The sequence below is a fragment of the Piliocolobus tephrosceles genome, chromosome 4, assembly GCF_002776525.5.
Source record: "Piliocolobus tephrosceles isolate RC106 chromosome 4, ASM277652v3, whole genome shotgun sequence".
NCBI classification, from domain to species: domain Eukaryota; kingdom Metazoa; phylum Chordata; class Mammalia; order Primates; family Cercopithecidae; genus Piliocolobus; species Piliocolobus tephrosceles.
The window spans coordinates 110,346,878-110,362,921 of NC_045437.1; the positions used below are offsets into that span (position 1 = coordinate 110,346,878).

The following is a 16,044-nucleotide window of genomic DNA, read 5'->3' on the forward strand; positions in this document are numbered from 1 at the left end:
GGGGTCCAGGGCTCCTCTAAAAGCTTGGCAAAAATTTTGTGCTTATGGCATTTTTCTTGGGAGAAGGTCACAGATGTCAGCAGATTCTTAAAAGTGTTTATGACTAAAAGAGAAGAGTGAGATTTGCAAGAACGCGCTGCCCACGGGGTCAGGGCAGACCCACCGCTCCTTCTTGGTGCTGTGAGGTGCACTTCTTTCTTGGGAGTAAGGCCTTCTCACTGTTGCAGGGTGAGGGGTTAGACAGAATGATTCTGGGTTTCCCTTCCAACTCTAAACACCAGGGAGGAGAACAGAGACAGCAAACACCTGTGCTCACAGTGGCCCTCGGGAACCCATGGCCTTGGTCGTTCTAACTGCAGAAGAGCATGTGGTCTCCAGGCCTTGAGGACTCAGCCTGTGACCAGCTCCCAAGGGCCGAGACATGCATCTCCCTTACAGAATGGCTGGCTACGTTCAGCTGCAAGGAGATGTGACTGACCACTCTGTCACTGTTATTACTGATTTTGTTACCAATTTTCCTGATTAAAACAATATCGAAGAACTGCCTTATTGACAAAGGTAACCACCTTATGTTTACATTCACATAAGTAGCCACAGAATCAAGATAACGCAAGTAGCTAATTATGAAGTTATTTTGAAATATGGGCACTCTCCCTCCTCCCTGAACACCCCCACCCCACCTGTGTGTATTACTTCAGTCGATAAATAAAAAGCATTTCAGTGCTGCCTGCAGTGAAAGAGGGAAGAGGGAACAGGACAGAGAAATGGAACCCAGACCCAGACCCCAGTATCTCAAGAAACGCCTTCCTTCTCTCGAGACCTTTACAAACACAGCTGATGCTCATCTCTCTGGAATGATTCTAGTCCTTTTAAGCAAACAAAGGAAACTGAGCCACTGAGTGTCCTTCTCCTCCTGTGGTATTAAGTACTGAAGCCTAAAGTGCTTCAAAAACACACGTCAGATGAACTTGGCTCATCCCACGCAAAGCCACAAGCACCATGAATGACGTTAAGTCATACGACTAAGGCTGACTGGCGGATTCTCCTGGCCACGCCTCATGAGAAAATAATTACACCAATATTCTGAACTGTGGTTGCGTATTGGTGAAGTCAAAACTTACCGCCATTAGTTTTGAAAACACAGATTTAGGAGTTTGCAGAATATATATATATTTTTTTTTTTTTTTGAGACGGAGTCTCGCTCTGTCGCCCAGGCTGGAGTACAGTGGCCAGATCTCAGCTCACTGCAAGCTCCGCCTCCCGGGTTTACGCCATTCTCCTGTCTCAGCCTCCCGAGTAGCTGGGACTACAGGCGCCTGCCAACTCACCCGGCTAGTTTTTTGTATTTTTTAGTAGAGATGGGGTTTCGCCGTGTTAGCCAGGATGGTCTCAATCTCCTGACCTCGCGATCCACCCGTCTCGGCCTCCCAAAGTGCTGGGATTACAGGCTTGAGCCACCGCGCCCGGCCCCAGCAGAATATTTTCAATAAGAGAACAAACAGCAATGTTTCTGCCTTTCAGTGTGAAACCTCTTGCTAACATTGATCAAAAGCATGATGCTTTATCATCTATCTGTGTTCATGTTAAATCTGTCATCAGAGATGGTGATGGAGAAATATCTAATTGTTATTTAAACACACACAAAAATTGGACATGCTATACATTTATCTTTTAAAATGTAGTCTGTATTATTTTCACCAACCAAAACACACATAATATATTTTATTATAAAACATTAGGCAATGTTACTTTTGAGATATGCAATCTGAAAGGTCACATTTGTATTTATCACCAGTAGGAAATACCAGAGGAGTTACATTAGAAATCAACCAGACAGACTCGTACGTCGTTATCGTGACTTACACAGCATTAGATGCGGGTTGAAGCAGCACCCACTTAGTGTTTCCGACACGGACCTGGTGTGGGCAAGCGGCCTGTAAGAGGCTTCCACTCTCCGCACTGGGCTCTGCGTCTCACATCTCAAAGACCAGAGCAGAGCCCTGTTTCCATCTCCAGGCCCACGACTGACACAGTGTGCACAGCCAGTGTTTCTAGACTCTCTCCTGCTCCGACAGAACTCGCTCTCTGGACTCTGCACTTGAAATTAAGACCTGAACATGGGGGAGACAGTCATTTCCTTCTTGACTGAAAACCAAGTCAACAAATGAAACAAACCTAGTCTAAATTCCAGGATAATAATAAATTACCTGGTTTATAAAAATACATGTCCAAAATAGTTACTTCCTGGGTTGTGTACAATATAAATTACAAAAATAAAATAGAAAAGATGAAAAGTTGAGCCCATTTTTCAGTTCTTTAACCAACATCAGCATTTTTCCACAGAGATCAGTGTGAAACCATTTGTGTGGCACCAAGACCCTGGCAAATCTAGGCTCAGGAGGGAGAACCCTGAAGCCGGGTGAGGTATTTCTGTGGAGTCCTGTGGCCTGTCCTAGGCACGCTCGCCTCTACCTGGTGGAAGACGGCCTTTCCGGGAAACCCTCCACACGGTCCGGGCTCCATCTGTGGCAAGTGGCTCGCTGAGTGCACAGAGGAGTGAGTGAGCAGGGCACCTGCGGGTGCCTCGTCCCCTGTCCACATCTCCCGAGGAGGGAGCATCACACAGTGCAGGGCAACTCGTGCATTTTCAATGTCTCCCTTTTGTTTTTCCTTTTAAAGATAGATTTAGTGAAGTCTTTTAAAAGAATGTGCATTACAGGGAAGATAGATAGACAGTCATACAATAGGTGTTTCTGCGTCAATCCAAGTTATTATTACCATTTTGTATTTGAAAGTGTCTAAACGACAATATAAAAGAACTATTTCTTATTTCAATATTAGTTTTGCTAATCAAGGGTTCCAGTTTCCAGTGATTCGACCAACCGATAGGACATAACGAGTGCAGAGAGAGCCATGCACTTTAGATCATATCTAGAATCCACTTTCTCTTCACAGTTCCTCCTCAGAACACAGTCTAGAGAATGTTGACCGAAAAGCTTCCAAAGTAATTGAACACAAGATATGAATCAGCAACAAAACAAGCTCAAGGGAAAAACACAGGTACAGGCAGCAAAATGTGATCGTCATAGCTCCGTTTCTGCAGTGACACTTAACACACTCAGTATCTGAATGAGTTCTGAATCATTTACTTATCGTAAAGTCTCAAAGTATCAATTTCAGGTGAGCAGTTTTAAATCAGAAAATATTCAATGGTTAATCATTACTCTTCAGGTATTTCCTTCATATCCTCTGAAGAGTTTCCCAGAACATTCACGGGTTTCCCTTGTGAAAAGGAATGCCCCCAAACAATGGAAAACAATAGCAAAAAACAGGCATCTGAATCAGCCTGGCCTCTGAAAACAGACCAGAGGAATTGATCCACTTTCTTCCAGTGAAGAAAGAAAATCAAGAACATGGTATTGGCAGAGGGAAAGTGAACGAGGGAAGGTAAGTAAAGGACCCAGGTCAGTCTCTGGCAAAGGAAGCACTTAGGAAATGACTGCTGTGACCTCTAGGGACCATTCTGTAAGATTCTACTCCAACATTAGGCCATGGACGCAGGAATCTATCTGCCATCATCTTAAAATGGAGTGTTACGTGCCTAACAAAGATGGTGAAGTTCTAGGTAGAATTTTAAATTCATAGTAAGTCTAGAAGACCAAGAAGAAAGAGATAAGGTAGCTAGGATTTCAAGCAGCACTAAGCAAAACTTAAAATTTTATCGTGCAGTAAAGCTGAATGTTCAATCATCCCAGACAAGACAGTTTAAAGAAAACAAGATGTCCACATGAGTGTCTTGGTTTTAGCCGTGATAATTCTCAGCCCCAAACATCACAAATTTAAGAAAAGCTATATATTTTTATTTATTAAATAGATTTAATTAATATGTCTTCTGAAATACAAAAGATAGAATAAATCATAGCACAAAAGGGAATAAGATATGATAACATGACAGCCAATTAATACACATAAATCAACCTTTTCTGGACAGACACCAAATTACTTAAGAAGATTAAGAGATAACTTCAGAAGCAGCACTACCTGGAAGATTATTTGGCATTTAAATACTGATTTCCAAAGTGCTAGATGGGCAAGTCCAAGCAAGCATCTGTGGTCACATGCACACACATCTCAACAGTTACGGATGATGAGAAACTGTCACTATTACAGCTTGAAACAACTTCACCTACGCTAACTGCTCACCTGAAATGATCTTGAACAAAATCTCTACAAGTGTGGCTTGCACTTTTTTCTTCAGACATATTCTGCCTCATTTTATCATCTAAGCAGGCAATCCTATTAGATCTGAGTAGGGGCAAGGCATTGTGTTTCTTACATGCAGAACATGGAGTTTTTCTATTTGGTTCCATCAACTCCCAAGCATTTCAGGCCCATGGAGGTGAGAGTTCCTTCAATGATGACAGGTTTGCTATTTCTAACTTATCATCGACAACCTTCAAGGGGTCCCGTCGAGGCATCAAGACTGCTGTCTGTGTCTGAGGCCAGTGTCTGCTCAGTGGACATGGATGAAATGTCATTGATAGATGAAGACTGAGAAGGAGTGGCGTTGCTACTTACTGCTGCATCTGTGCTAAGAAAACCAAATATAATAAAATCTGAGGCACGACATTGCTGCAAATCCAGGCAACGAGACTTCAGGCCATTTCTCGGCTCTGTCCTTTTGCAGTTTCCCAATCCTAACTATGAGTATAAACAAGAAGTTAGTCAGCTAGACTTTCTGAACTTTTCCTTGAGTCTTTCTTTAGGCCCAGAGTCCCATATTCCTATGTCTTTCCTTGCAAGATTCTTCTTTTCTTCTCAGTGGCTAAACATATATGTGGCCATGTATAATCATGTTAGCTACTTAAAAAATACCCGCTGCTTTCAAGCAGACATCAAAAGGAAACAGCTATATTTATCTGAAAATGCAGTATCACAAAAGCTTAAGCCTGAATCGGATTCAAGTGTCACCAGACACTTGAATTATAACAATTTATAACATAAACACTAAATCTACAGAACAAAAAGCATCAACATTCAAAGAAATATTTTGCAATAAATAGACTATATACTAGAAAAAGGAAAAAAATTAGTGGCCTCGTATTTTTTATTGTTTTGTAACTCCAGAAAACTGACATTTTAATCTTTTAAAGCAAATGAAACTATCCTACTTCCTACTATCTATATTTTAGTCTGGTGTGAATAAAAATACAACAGGCAGACTCTCTGAGATCGACGTCTGCAGTCATAAATTTGTGCTTAGGTTCTTGCTGAAGTTATATAATCTCTAGATGCTTGACACATACGTCATGTTGAATATAAAATTCAAGAATAAAAAGTAAGCTGTGCTCTCTGTGCATCCCCACGCACGTGTGTGCTTTCTAGTGGGAGTGGGAGAGAGAAAATAAATATAACTTGAGTGTTTCATTTAGTCAACGGGAAGAATCCTGCAGACGTAAGTGAATACCACTAATATCAGAGTCTCTCATAATTGTACAACTACCCGGTCAGCAGGCTTCCGCCACTATCAAGATCGGCAGATCAAGCAGGAAAATGGGAGAATGATATGAACAATTTTCTCAAGAGAAAACCCAATTCCATTTTACTTAGATTGGCATTTTGGGTGGGACCCGTACAAAGGGTTATCAACATTGAAAAGGCTTTAAATTCCATTTCATCTGTAAATGGAGGTGACAGCAATTATTGCAAAGATGAAAGAGAAATGTTTATAAGGAAGTTCAGTGCCTGGCACATCAGTAAAATGCCATCTACCACCCCCTTCACTATGATAAGCCAAAAAGGTGGCTATTCACACAGTGGTTTTTAAATCTGATGTTAGCTAGGCTGGCATTTCACATGTTGCTGCCATTTATAAAAGATGAACAGGGAAAGAGGCCAGGTGCAGTGGCTCATGCCTATAATCCTACCACTTTGGGAGGCTGAAGCGGGCAGATCACGAGGTCAGGAGATCAAGACCAGCTTGGCCAATATAGTGAAACCCCATCTCTACTAAAAATACAAAAATTAGCCAGGCGTGGTGGCATGTGCCTGTAATCCCAGCTACTTGGGAGGCTGAGGCAGGAGAATCACTTGAACCCAGGAGGCAGAGGCTGCAGTGAGCAGAGATCATTCCACTGCACTCCGGCCTGGGTGATAGAGCGAGACTCTGTCTCCAAAAAGAAAAGCTGAATAGGGAAAGAAAAATATCATACAATCAATTAAAGCAATCACTAACCTGAAGGCTGATCTTTTACAACACCATTCTTGCTTCTTTCTTCCCAATCCATGACTTCTTTGTAAATTAGCTCTTTAATAAAAATACAAGTTAAAATGCTTAATCAGTTTCTAAAGAGTTTCATTGTATCTCTAAACTCTGCTTCCAAATCAACTGAACCACTCCAAAGGCACTGCGATGTGTTATTTTTAATTGTAAGTCAATTCAGTAATATAGTCTACCTGGACCAAAATATTCACGTTTTGATACATTATATCTTTTCTTTTCTTTTTTTTTTTTGAGACAGTTTCATGCTGTCATCCAGGCTAGAGTGCAGTGGCACAGTCTTGGCTCACTGCAACCTCTACCTCCTGGATGCCTCAGCCATCCAAGTAGCTGGGATTACAGGTGTTCACCACCATGCCTGGCTAATTTTTATAGTTTTTGTAGAGATGGGGTTTCGCTATGTTGGCTAGGCTTGTCTTGAATTCCTGGCCTCAAGCCATCTGCTCGCCTTGGCCTCCCACAGTGCTGGGATCACAGGTGTGAGCCACTGCACCTGGACTACATCACATCTTTTCCGTGCAGCTAGTAAGGGAGCAAAACATATGGGGTGGTTTTGGATCCACAAGGGGCTTTATGAAGTGGACTGGCTCCCACAGAACACTATAAGGGACTGGATATTCTCACACGCATTTCAGTATGTTTCTCTATGTAGTTACTTGGGGTTTTCCAAAGGTAACCAGCATCCACATGTGGGCTAGGAACCCCCGACACTGGCCAGAAATGAATCCACACGCCTAAGTCTTTTCCTAGTTTCAACTTCAGTTTTCCTCAACTTTCATTTGTAAGAAAAACTAAGTAAGTGATTTGGGATTCCTAAAATTTCAGTATTCATAAACCAACATTAGCACGTTGCAGTCATTTACTGAGGCCAGTGAGTGTGCTGTGTGCATGTACTGCTGAGCACAGGCTCACACAGGCAACCGGCACTCCAGGATAGCCCTGGGGCAGGACCCACCTTCAGTGCTGACTCACTCTGACTGTGGTTCTCAGTTACTACTGATCCCACTTCTTAACAAAGAATTGTCAGGTCAACCTCTTCATTATAGGTGCAGTTTGTTGTGGGTGGTCTGGTTAATCTTATAGCGGTAATAATACCTATTTGCATATTTTCAATCTGCAATTTCCCCCAAACTAGATTTTAAAACATATGTACAACTACATGGCTTAAAAAAAGCAGGCAGAAGTTCACATGACCCCCAGCCCTGGATCCCCATTTCTGCATACACTGGGAATTCTATAGGTAACATGCAGCCTGTGAACTGGTGTCACCTGACAATTTGCAACATGTTATCAATATAAGTATGATACAATTACTAAGCTCAGTTTACAAACCGATATGTGAAAAGCCATAAAAAATGCTATTTTTCCTTCTTGAAGCAAATGATAAGAAATTGATACATATTCCTCTCTAACTCTGTTCTCTTCAAGTTCTTTTTCTACTGGAAACTGGGGAGAAAGAGGCTAAGTGGGTCGCAGGGTTTCTTGCCCCTTCCTGAAGGGAAATGTCACAAAATGAAAAGCCTCTGCTTTACAGGATTGGAAGAAATGTCGTAAGGAAGGATCAAAATAAGCTCCATCTTTACCTTTCCATTCTTCAATTGCATGTTCTCTTTCTTCCAACTGGGCATCATAAATCTGAGGTGGTGGCTAAAAATTAAATCATATGTAAAGTCAACAGTAATGCCTCAAAAAAAATGAGGCACTAAAAAAGGTAAAATCGCTTGGAAGACTTCTAGTCTATTTATGATGTGGATTTAGTTTAATTCAACACATGGTTTAATAAAGATTTGTCATGTGATATTGGATCAGCTTCAGGATCAAAATAATTATGAAAAAGTTAACCAAAAAAGAGTTACTATGTTCCTGTTAGTAATCACCTGACCTCAAAACACAGACATCTGCCCATCACAGGCTGTTTCCCGAGACCCATCATGGACAAGGCATCGTGCTGGCAGCTATGGAAGGTACTGCTGTTTCTTAGAACAAATTTTACATGTTCTTCACGTGAGAACTCCCAAACCCAATGTCCAACTCATAAATGGACTGTTACAAAAGTCTGCTTATAAATTGGATTCTTTTTATATAAAACAATGTTTAAACTGATGGCAAAACCACAGGCCATGCCATAAACATGTATTTCACTCATGGCATGAAGGAAGCCTGCCACTACGCAGTGATCTCCCTCACAGCTAAAGCTCACTCACACCAGTGCTGATACAGAAACACGCACGTGGGCACCAAACTCAGAGTGGAGCTCCTCCAGCGGGGCAGCCAGAAGGCACAAGGCCTTTAGGGAAGGATACACAGACGTGTGATTTTTCAGCAAGCTGCTCAGCCTCTCTGGTTGAGTGGCCTAAACAAGAGGATATAACCAAAGCCAATGGCACAGAACAGATGCTTAATAAACTATGCGCTCACAGCAGCCTTTGCAAAATGGAGACTGGTATCACCAAAGCGTAAGTTCATTCCCGAGGTCCTCTGAGCGAGCGACCCAGGCCTCAGACAGCACTTGGCCTTTTTGTAACTGGGAGCCCCAAATGGAGAACTTGCTACCCATATGTAGCCGCTCTGGACGAGCAGACAAGATCCAAGGAAATACAAGACTGGCCTCCACATATAAGTCTTTTCAAAACAGATACTCACTGCCTCTGCTTCGGCGGGGTCATACCAGACAGTGATGTATGGGTGACGCAGAGCTTCATCTACAGAGATCCGCTTGTCAGGATCAATCACTAGCATTTTCGATAACAGATCTCTGGCTTGACTTGCTAGGGTGACAACAAAGATTAGATTAATACACTAATGCTGTTAATATGAAACAAAGAGAATCATACAATAAAGAACTAAATATGACAGCACAGACAGAACAAAGATGTATTAATTTTGAGAAATGTTTGATAGGTTCAAGATGAATATAACCCAAACATTTTTTTTTTTTTTTTGAGACGGAGTCTTGCTCTGTTGCACAGGCATGAGCCACCGCGCCCGGCCATAACCCAAACATTTTTAAGAAAAAGTCAGATGGCCACTTTCATGACAAACCAGGTTTCTAAATGTGGTTTTACGCCTCTGGATCTGCAAGGGGAAGAGAAACCTGGGCCCCCAGGGTGGTGGGGAAGAGCACCAGGCAGCCTCAGACCAATGTCTGGGCAGGGCCCAAGGCTGGGAAACCACAGCAAGGAAGGTGGCAATTGCTGAGCTGCGGGTGGCACTGCCCAGAGTGTGGGCATGAGGCATGGGGGAGTACTTTTCTCTAAGTCACATCAAAATGAAATTAGAACAGACTTTTTAAACCATGCAACAATCTCACATTCCCACAGGATAAAACACTCACAGATGCTTCTGACTGGCCTAGCTGTATACAGTGCTGGCAACTTACACTTTTTTTTTTTTCAATCTACAGATTGGTATTTAGAAAAAAAAAAAAACAAGTTCAATAACTTAAATATAAGGCTCACCTAGGTTATGGCAATTGAAGTTCACAACTTGAGTAAGCACAGGAAAGACTGAGGCTTTTCTGATTAAGGCACAGTTTACCTTAATTTTTTTTTTCTTTTGAGACGGAGCCTCGCTCTGTCCCCCAGGCTGGAGTGCAGTGGCGCAATCTCGGCTCACTGCAAGCTCCGCCTCCCGGGTTCAGGCCACTCTCCTGCATCAGCCTCCCAAGTAGCTGGGACTACAGGCGCCCGCCACCACGCCCAGCTAATTTTTTGTATTTTTAGTAGAAATGGGGTTTCACTGTGTTAGCCAGGATGGTCTCGATCTCCTGACCTCGTGATCCACCCGCCTTGGCCTCCCAAAGTGCTGCGATTACAGGCGTGAGCCACCGCGCCCGGCCCAGTTTACCTTAATCTTAATGTGGACAGAATCAAATATATTCTTTCTCCTTAAGCAATCACACTGTAGTAAAGGGTGCAGGAGAAGGTGGGGAGGACCTTTTCTATGGAGTGACTGTCACATGGCTCCGACTCTAGAATCTGCATTCAAGGGTTCTTTTCACCTGAAAACTTTGTGAATTCCAGTTGCTGTAACTGTAACAAGATTCTTTCAGATTGATTTGATTATTTTTATTTTGGCCAAAGGCTTCAATTAAGCCATCTTATGGAGGATAAAGCTTCTAGACCTTTAAGCTTTCTCTCCTCAGTGCCTTCATACCTCAGACTTCTGGCCTAAAATGACTTTCTCTCCCAAAACTCACAGGTTTTTTGAATACAAACATGAAAGACTGAAAGCGCCACCTGAATTACAAAACACAAGTCTAAGAAAAAAAAGGCTATCTTACTTTTTATTTTGTCTCGCTCAGACTCTGATGGGAATATCCAATCTGGAAAGAGTTCTTCGAATTTGATTCCAGGATACTTTGGTCTGTTTTCTACATAATTCCTCACAGTTGGCTGGAGTTTCTTCATGAACTCTGCTGATGGTGTTCCAAGCTGCTCAATGACTTTATTCCACTGATCAATATCTAAGGAGTCTCTTGAGGAAAATATAACTGGAGTGCCTTGTATTCACAGTACATGCAGCAGCAGTATTTGAGTCATCTTTATACCTATCGGCTAGGCCACCCCACTGGATCAGCAGCAGAATTTTGAACTAATATTCAAATAAGGTTTGGGTTTCCAAGTTACACTATTTTTTCAAACTCTTCCACTCTGCGTCTTCATAAACTATGACACAGCTTATTAAATCAACACAATGAAGTCTACACACCTTCCCACTCTAGTTCAAAATAAAGTTTATCTTGTAACTAAGAATACCTATGGCAAAAATGATTAAGCATGAAACTAGATAAACATTACATAAGCCAACTGAAATCAGTTTTCACACTAACGCTACCTCAGATTCCTTCACGGCTCTCTGAAGAACAGAGGATCTCGAGGGACCTGTGGAGAGACCTGTCTGATCCCCTCAGTTTACAGCCAGGGAACCAACCAGCTGGGCTTCGACTGAGCCCACTGACAGCTGTCAAATGACAGACATTCTGTTTTACTTGGAATTGACTCTTCCCAACCATCACTGCAATACCGAGGTAATGCATTTTATTTCCTTTCAAAGTGTGTGACCTGGGTTTCAGACTCAACTCTGCATTCAGCACTCACAGTGTGTCAGGAAAGTCAAGTTCCTTAGGGGTCCATTTCCTTCTTTGTTCAATGCAGACATTACCAGCTTTGCCTATTCCACAGGGTGCTTGTTAGGCTTGGGATAATTAGGATTACATGTGGGAAAGTGATACTGAAACTGTACTCAACTATACAAGAGAATGCAAGCAAGAAAAAAACAGCATCAACAGCAGCTTCAAAAGGTGCTCACTGAGGCATGTCTTAGAAAAATGAACTTACATTACCATGAAATAACCTAGGGAACTGGTACATGAACTCAGTTCTTCCAAAATGTTATACTTCCAAAGACCTGCTCAGGAAATGGGTTTCTGGCACTCAATTCACTAGCAAATACTCCTTCTTACTCCTGTTTCATACATATTGTCAAATCAGAATTATGCCCACATTTTATTTACCTATTTAGCCAAAATGTGAAAACTGTCTCACACCTTTTCCTTCTGCCACACACACACACACACACACACACACACACACACACACACATATATGTATGTATGTAGTCTCGCTCTGTTGCCCAGGCTGGAGTGCAGTAGCACGATCTCGGCTCACTGCAACCTCCACCTCCCAGGCTCCAGTGATTCTCCTGCCTCAGCCTCCCAAGTAGCTGGGACTATAGGCACCTGCCATCATGACTGGCTAATTTTTGTATTTTTAGCAGAGATGGGGTTTTGCCATGTTGGCCAGGCTGGTCTTGAACTCCTGGCCTCAAGTGATCTGCCTGCTTCGGCCTCCCAAAGTGCTGGGATTATATAGGTGTTAGCCACCGTGCCTGGCCCGCCTTACACTTTTGATACCTCTTCTGCATGCTCACTCCCACAGACTCCCCAGGATGCACCCACCCAGCATCTGTGTGCCATTTGCCATACAGCCACCAACTGGGCTCCCGGCTACACCTAGCCTGCCCAGCTCTAGACCAACCCTTGTGCTTACTCAAGGAAGAGCTCCCTCAACTCTTCCTTCTCCAACATCAACATTTTGCACTCTACCAGTACATTCCATCACGTTGCTAACTGACAGTGTTTTCTCCTGTGTTAACACAGTAGCTGCTTTCTTTTGGCCCCCACTACCTATCGCTCTATCTTATTCCTATTTGCAGCAAAACTTCCATAAAGAGCTGTCGGTCGGGCGTGGTGGGTCACACCTGTAATCCCAGCACTTGGGGAAGCCAAGGCAGGTAGATCACAAGGTCAAGAGTTCAAGACCAGCCAGGCCAAGATGGTGAAGCCCCAGCCCTACTAAAAATACAAAAATTAGCCGGACGTAGCGGCAGGCACCTGTAATCCCAGCTACTCCAGAGGCTGAGGCAGAGAATTGCTTGAACCCGGGGGGTGGAGGCTGTAGTGAGCTGAGATCACGCCACTGCCCTCCAGCCTGGACAACGGAGTGAGACTCTGTCTCAGAAAAAAAAAAAAAAAAAAAAAAAAAAAACAGAGCTGTCTATACTTGTGTCTCTAATTCCCAGCCTCTCATTTTCTCTTAAACATACTCCCATCAGGCTTTCTTCCCTCCACTCCATAAATGCTGTGCCCATCATGGCTGCCAGCAGCCATTACGAGGCCCAGCGGCCAGTCCTCTGTCCTCATCTCCTCATGTGAATGAGCCTCCCTCTGTCACCACGCTCTAGGAGGAGGGGTCGCTGGAGTGCCTTCTCCATTTCCTTCCCTATTCCCTTTGTCCCTCCACCTCAAGGGGGCTAAGTCCTGGGTCCTGGTCTCTTCCTCCCCTGCAAGCGCTCGCTACCAGTCCTAGGCTTCAAGGCTACCAACAGATGGATAACACCCACTTTGATCTCTCTATCCCAGACCTTGCCCCTGAATTCACTGTCTAACAGACATCTCCAAATCCTAGCAAGGCTCCTTGAAGGGTCCAACTTCAAAGCAGAGTACAAGCCCATCTCCCCAGCCGCACCCTCCCAGCCTGCTGGGGGCCTCCGCCTCTCCTCTGGATGATGGCAGCCTCTGCTCTGGTCTCCTGCTCTGCCCTGCCCTTGAAGATCCAGCCTCAATTCAGCAGCTGGGAGGAGCCTCTTTGCATCTAAGTCAGACTAGGCACCCAGAAATGGGCAGGTGAGAGAAATATCTGCTGGATTAATGATAAAGGACTAGAAATTAAACCAGTTGTGAGAGAAGCCCCCCAGATTCCCTGAGAGGCCTCCACCCCAGCATCCCACAGATGGGAGGGACAGGGGACAGATGGGAGGGCTGGGGGAAGGGGAACAGTAATTCCAGCAAGCTCAGTGGACCCTGTTGTCTAACTCTTGAAGCTGCAGGCAGACTGCAGGTCTCCTGTTTTACAGAAGGGGAAACCAAGGCTCAGAGAGGCCCTAAATTTCTCAAGGACGCTTGGCTGCCGAGGGGAGGAGTCTGAACTGGGGCCCGAGGTAGCCTGGCTAAAGCTTCCTCTTTCTCATAGGCCACCACAGGGACAGGAGCTCCTTTCTACCCCAGGTCACAAATTAAAGCAAACCTCTGAGACCCTCAGTCTGATTTCTGCAACTTTTTTCTATCTCCCAAATTTCAATCTAATACTTGAAAGAGTTGGCAAAATTTTCTTTAGAAAAATGATGTTAAACTGTGTGTGACTTTTGGGAATAACATTAGGTAACCTTATAGATAACACCATTAATTACTGACATTAATGTTAATATGTAAAGCAGGAATTTTAAGTTACTTACTAAAATGCACCAAAAACTCACATTTTTCATTTTTGTACTTTTTGAAGAAAACATTTCTTAATAAAACAAGGAATGGCACAAAATGAATAAGAATTGAGACAAACTGAACATTAAGTATATATTTCTAAATTATTAGTCTTTTAATTCCTCAACTTTCCCTTTTTAATTAAGCTCACTTGCAAAATAAAGACTTCCTTATTTATAGGCTGAAACAAGTGAATCTGAGGTAAGGCTATAGAAACTGCTAGAAAATTTACTAGAACAAATAAAATATTTAACTTGACATTATATAATCTATGATACAGAAAATGTAAAGAAAGGTAAATGAGAGGAATAAAAATATTTTCATTTCAAGTTTGCATTGTGAAGAATTTATGTTATAAGGAGACCACTCTGATAAACTTATTAAAATCTGAAATTATCTTCCTAAGATACACACGAAACACTGACTACAGAGCTCGCTTTCCTTAAAAGCAACCATCAATCTGCCCAAGGATAGAGACTAATTTAAACTTTCGTAATGAAAACAAAGTCAAGGACTAATGAAAAACTAAGTGGTTAAAACACAAATGAAAAAGGGAAGATGTGAAGAACCATGTTAGGGTAAAAAATACTAAGGATGGAAGAATGGCAAATGAGGAAAGAAGGCTATCGTAAAAATTAGTTATTCTCCTTTCTGCTGTATATCTAACACGACTTGCTGACTACAGTATGAGTTTATCTCTTTCATTTTACATGTATTTTGACTTCCCCAGTGTGTCACAAAATAACCCACCAGATTTTTTTTTTAAATTCTACAAAATGTCAGCACAGTAACAAACAAGAAAGTTTAACATATTGTTCCTCACAAAATTTTCATTTTAATCTCTTTCACTTTTATAGGTATTTTATAATGTGCTTCAGTTCTTACTTTGGGGGAAAATATTTCAATGCATACCAGTAACAAACAAAATAGTACTTAATTAAAGCACACAAGCACATGAGCCTATTAAATTTAGATAGCATCTTTCCTAGTTAAATTAATGGAATAAACTAAGTAATACAGTATTTTCATTTAAATATCAGAATATACTTATCAAAGAATAAATAATTTCTTCTATATGTCCAGCTATTTTTGGTAAAATTAAGCTAATATAATTGATTTAACTTAACTCTAACTCTCAAAATCATCACAGGTAGTCAAGCTAAAAATAAAGAATAAAATTGAACCACTTGGTTTGTGACACTAATTAACAAATATAGTCAAGCCCCCCTTAGAACACAGTCTGGAGTGGATGACGACATTGTCCTCGTGAGCGCCCGTGCAAGCAGGAGGTCACACTGCCTGAGGCGTTATGGAAAGCAGGGCGGGGCCAAGGCCGCGGGGAAGGATACGGTCAGTGCCTTGGAATATCACACAACCTTTCACCAGCTCTCCCATGATGCAACCCACTGACCAGATATCAACTGAAAATAAAATGAAATGATAAAATTATGAAGTGTCATGAACAAAACAAAGGTGAGGAAAAGGATTCTAACAGTGTACTAAACACACAAATATGGAAAAATAAATTGCTAGCTAAGGGTGAAATTTTACACAATATGAATGATTGCTGACCTCTAGTTTAGCCTTCAGTTTGTAGCAATCTGGGGTTTTAGTGCCAAAGAGTCCAATACTTTATAGCTTAAAACAAACACACAAACAAAAAACCAGAAACAAGAAGTGCCTGTGAACACAAAGCTTTTCAGGGTCACATGCCCACCCCCAGCCTCCATGGCCAAGTGCCAGGTCCCCCGTGAAGGATACAGTCTCTTCCTGGGAACAGGACTTTATGGAGGACCATTTCTGCCATGATGCACCCGACAGACCAGATGTCCACTACCAAACACCAGGGGATTAAAAACCAGCTAGAGTCCCATATCCCTTTTCTCCAAACCCCCTCCCAGAGACAAACCCAGTAAGCGTCACTAGCTTGCCAGCGAGAGCCTCT

General features: G+C 42.5%; 1 protein-coding gene across 4 annotated transcripts in view; it reads right to left on the bottom strand.

The window, feature by feature from the left end:
* Positions 1 to 1,663: 1,663 nt before the first annotated feature.
* MAPK9 (mitogen-activated protein kinase 9) overlaps positions 1,664 to 16,044 on the bottom strand; it is a 58,535-nt gene continuing 44,154 nt past the window's right edge. Inside the window, exons 8-13 of one of the 4 annotated variants that reach the window (XM_023201967.1) lie at positions 15,449 to 15,520; positions 10,563 to 10,745; positions 8,924 to 9,048; positions 7,864 to 7,927; positions 6,236 to 6,307; positions 1,664 to 4,586 (exon numbers count right to left, since the gene is read on the bottom strand). In XM_023201967.1, coding sequence (XP_023057735.1) covers positions 4,444 to 4,586; positions 6,236 to 6,307; positions 7,864 to 7,927; positions 8,924 to 9,048; positions 10,563 to 10,745; positions 15,449 to 15,520 — 659 coding nt within the window. In that variant the 3' untranslated portion in view covers positions 1,664 to 4,443. Of the gene's footprint in view, positions 4,592 to 6,235; positions 6,308 to 7,863; positions 7,928 to 8,923; positions 9,049 to 10,562; positions 10,746 to 15,448; positions 15,521 to 16,044 lie in introns of all 4 variants that reach the window. The other 3 variants (XM_023201968.3, XM_023201965.3, XM_023201966.3) reach the window with 3 other exon arrangements.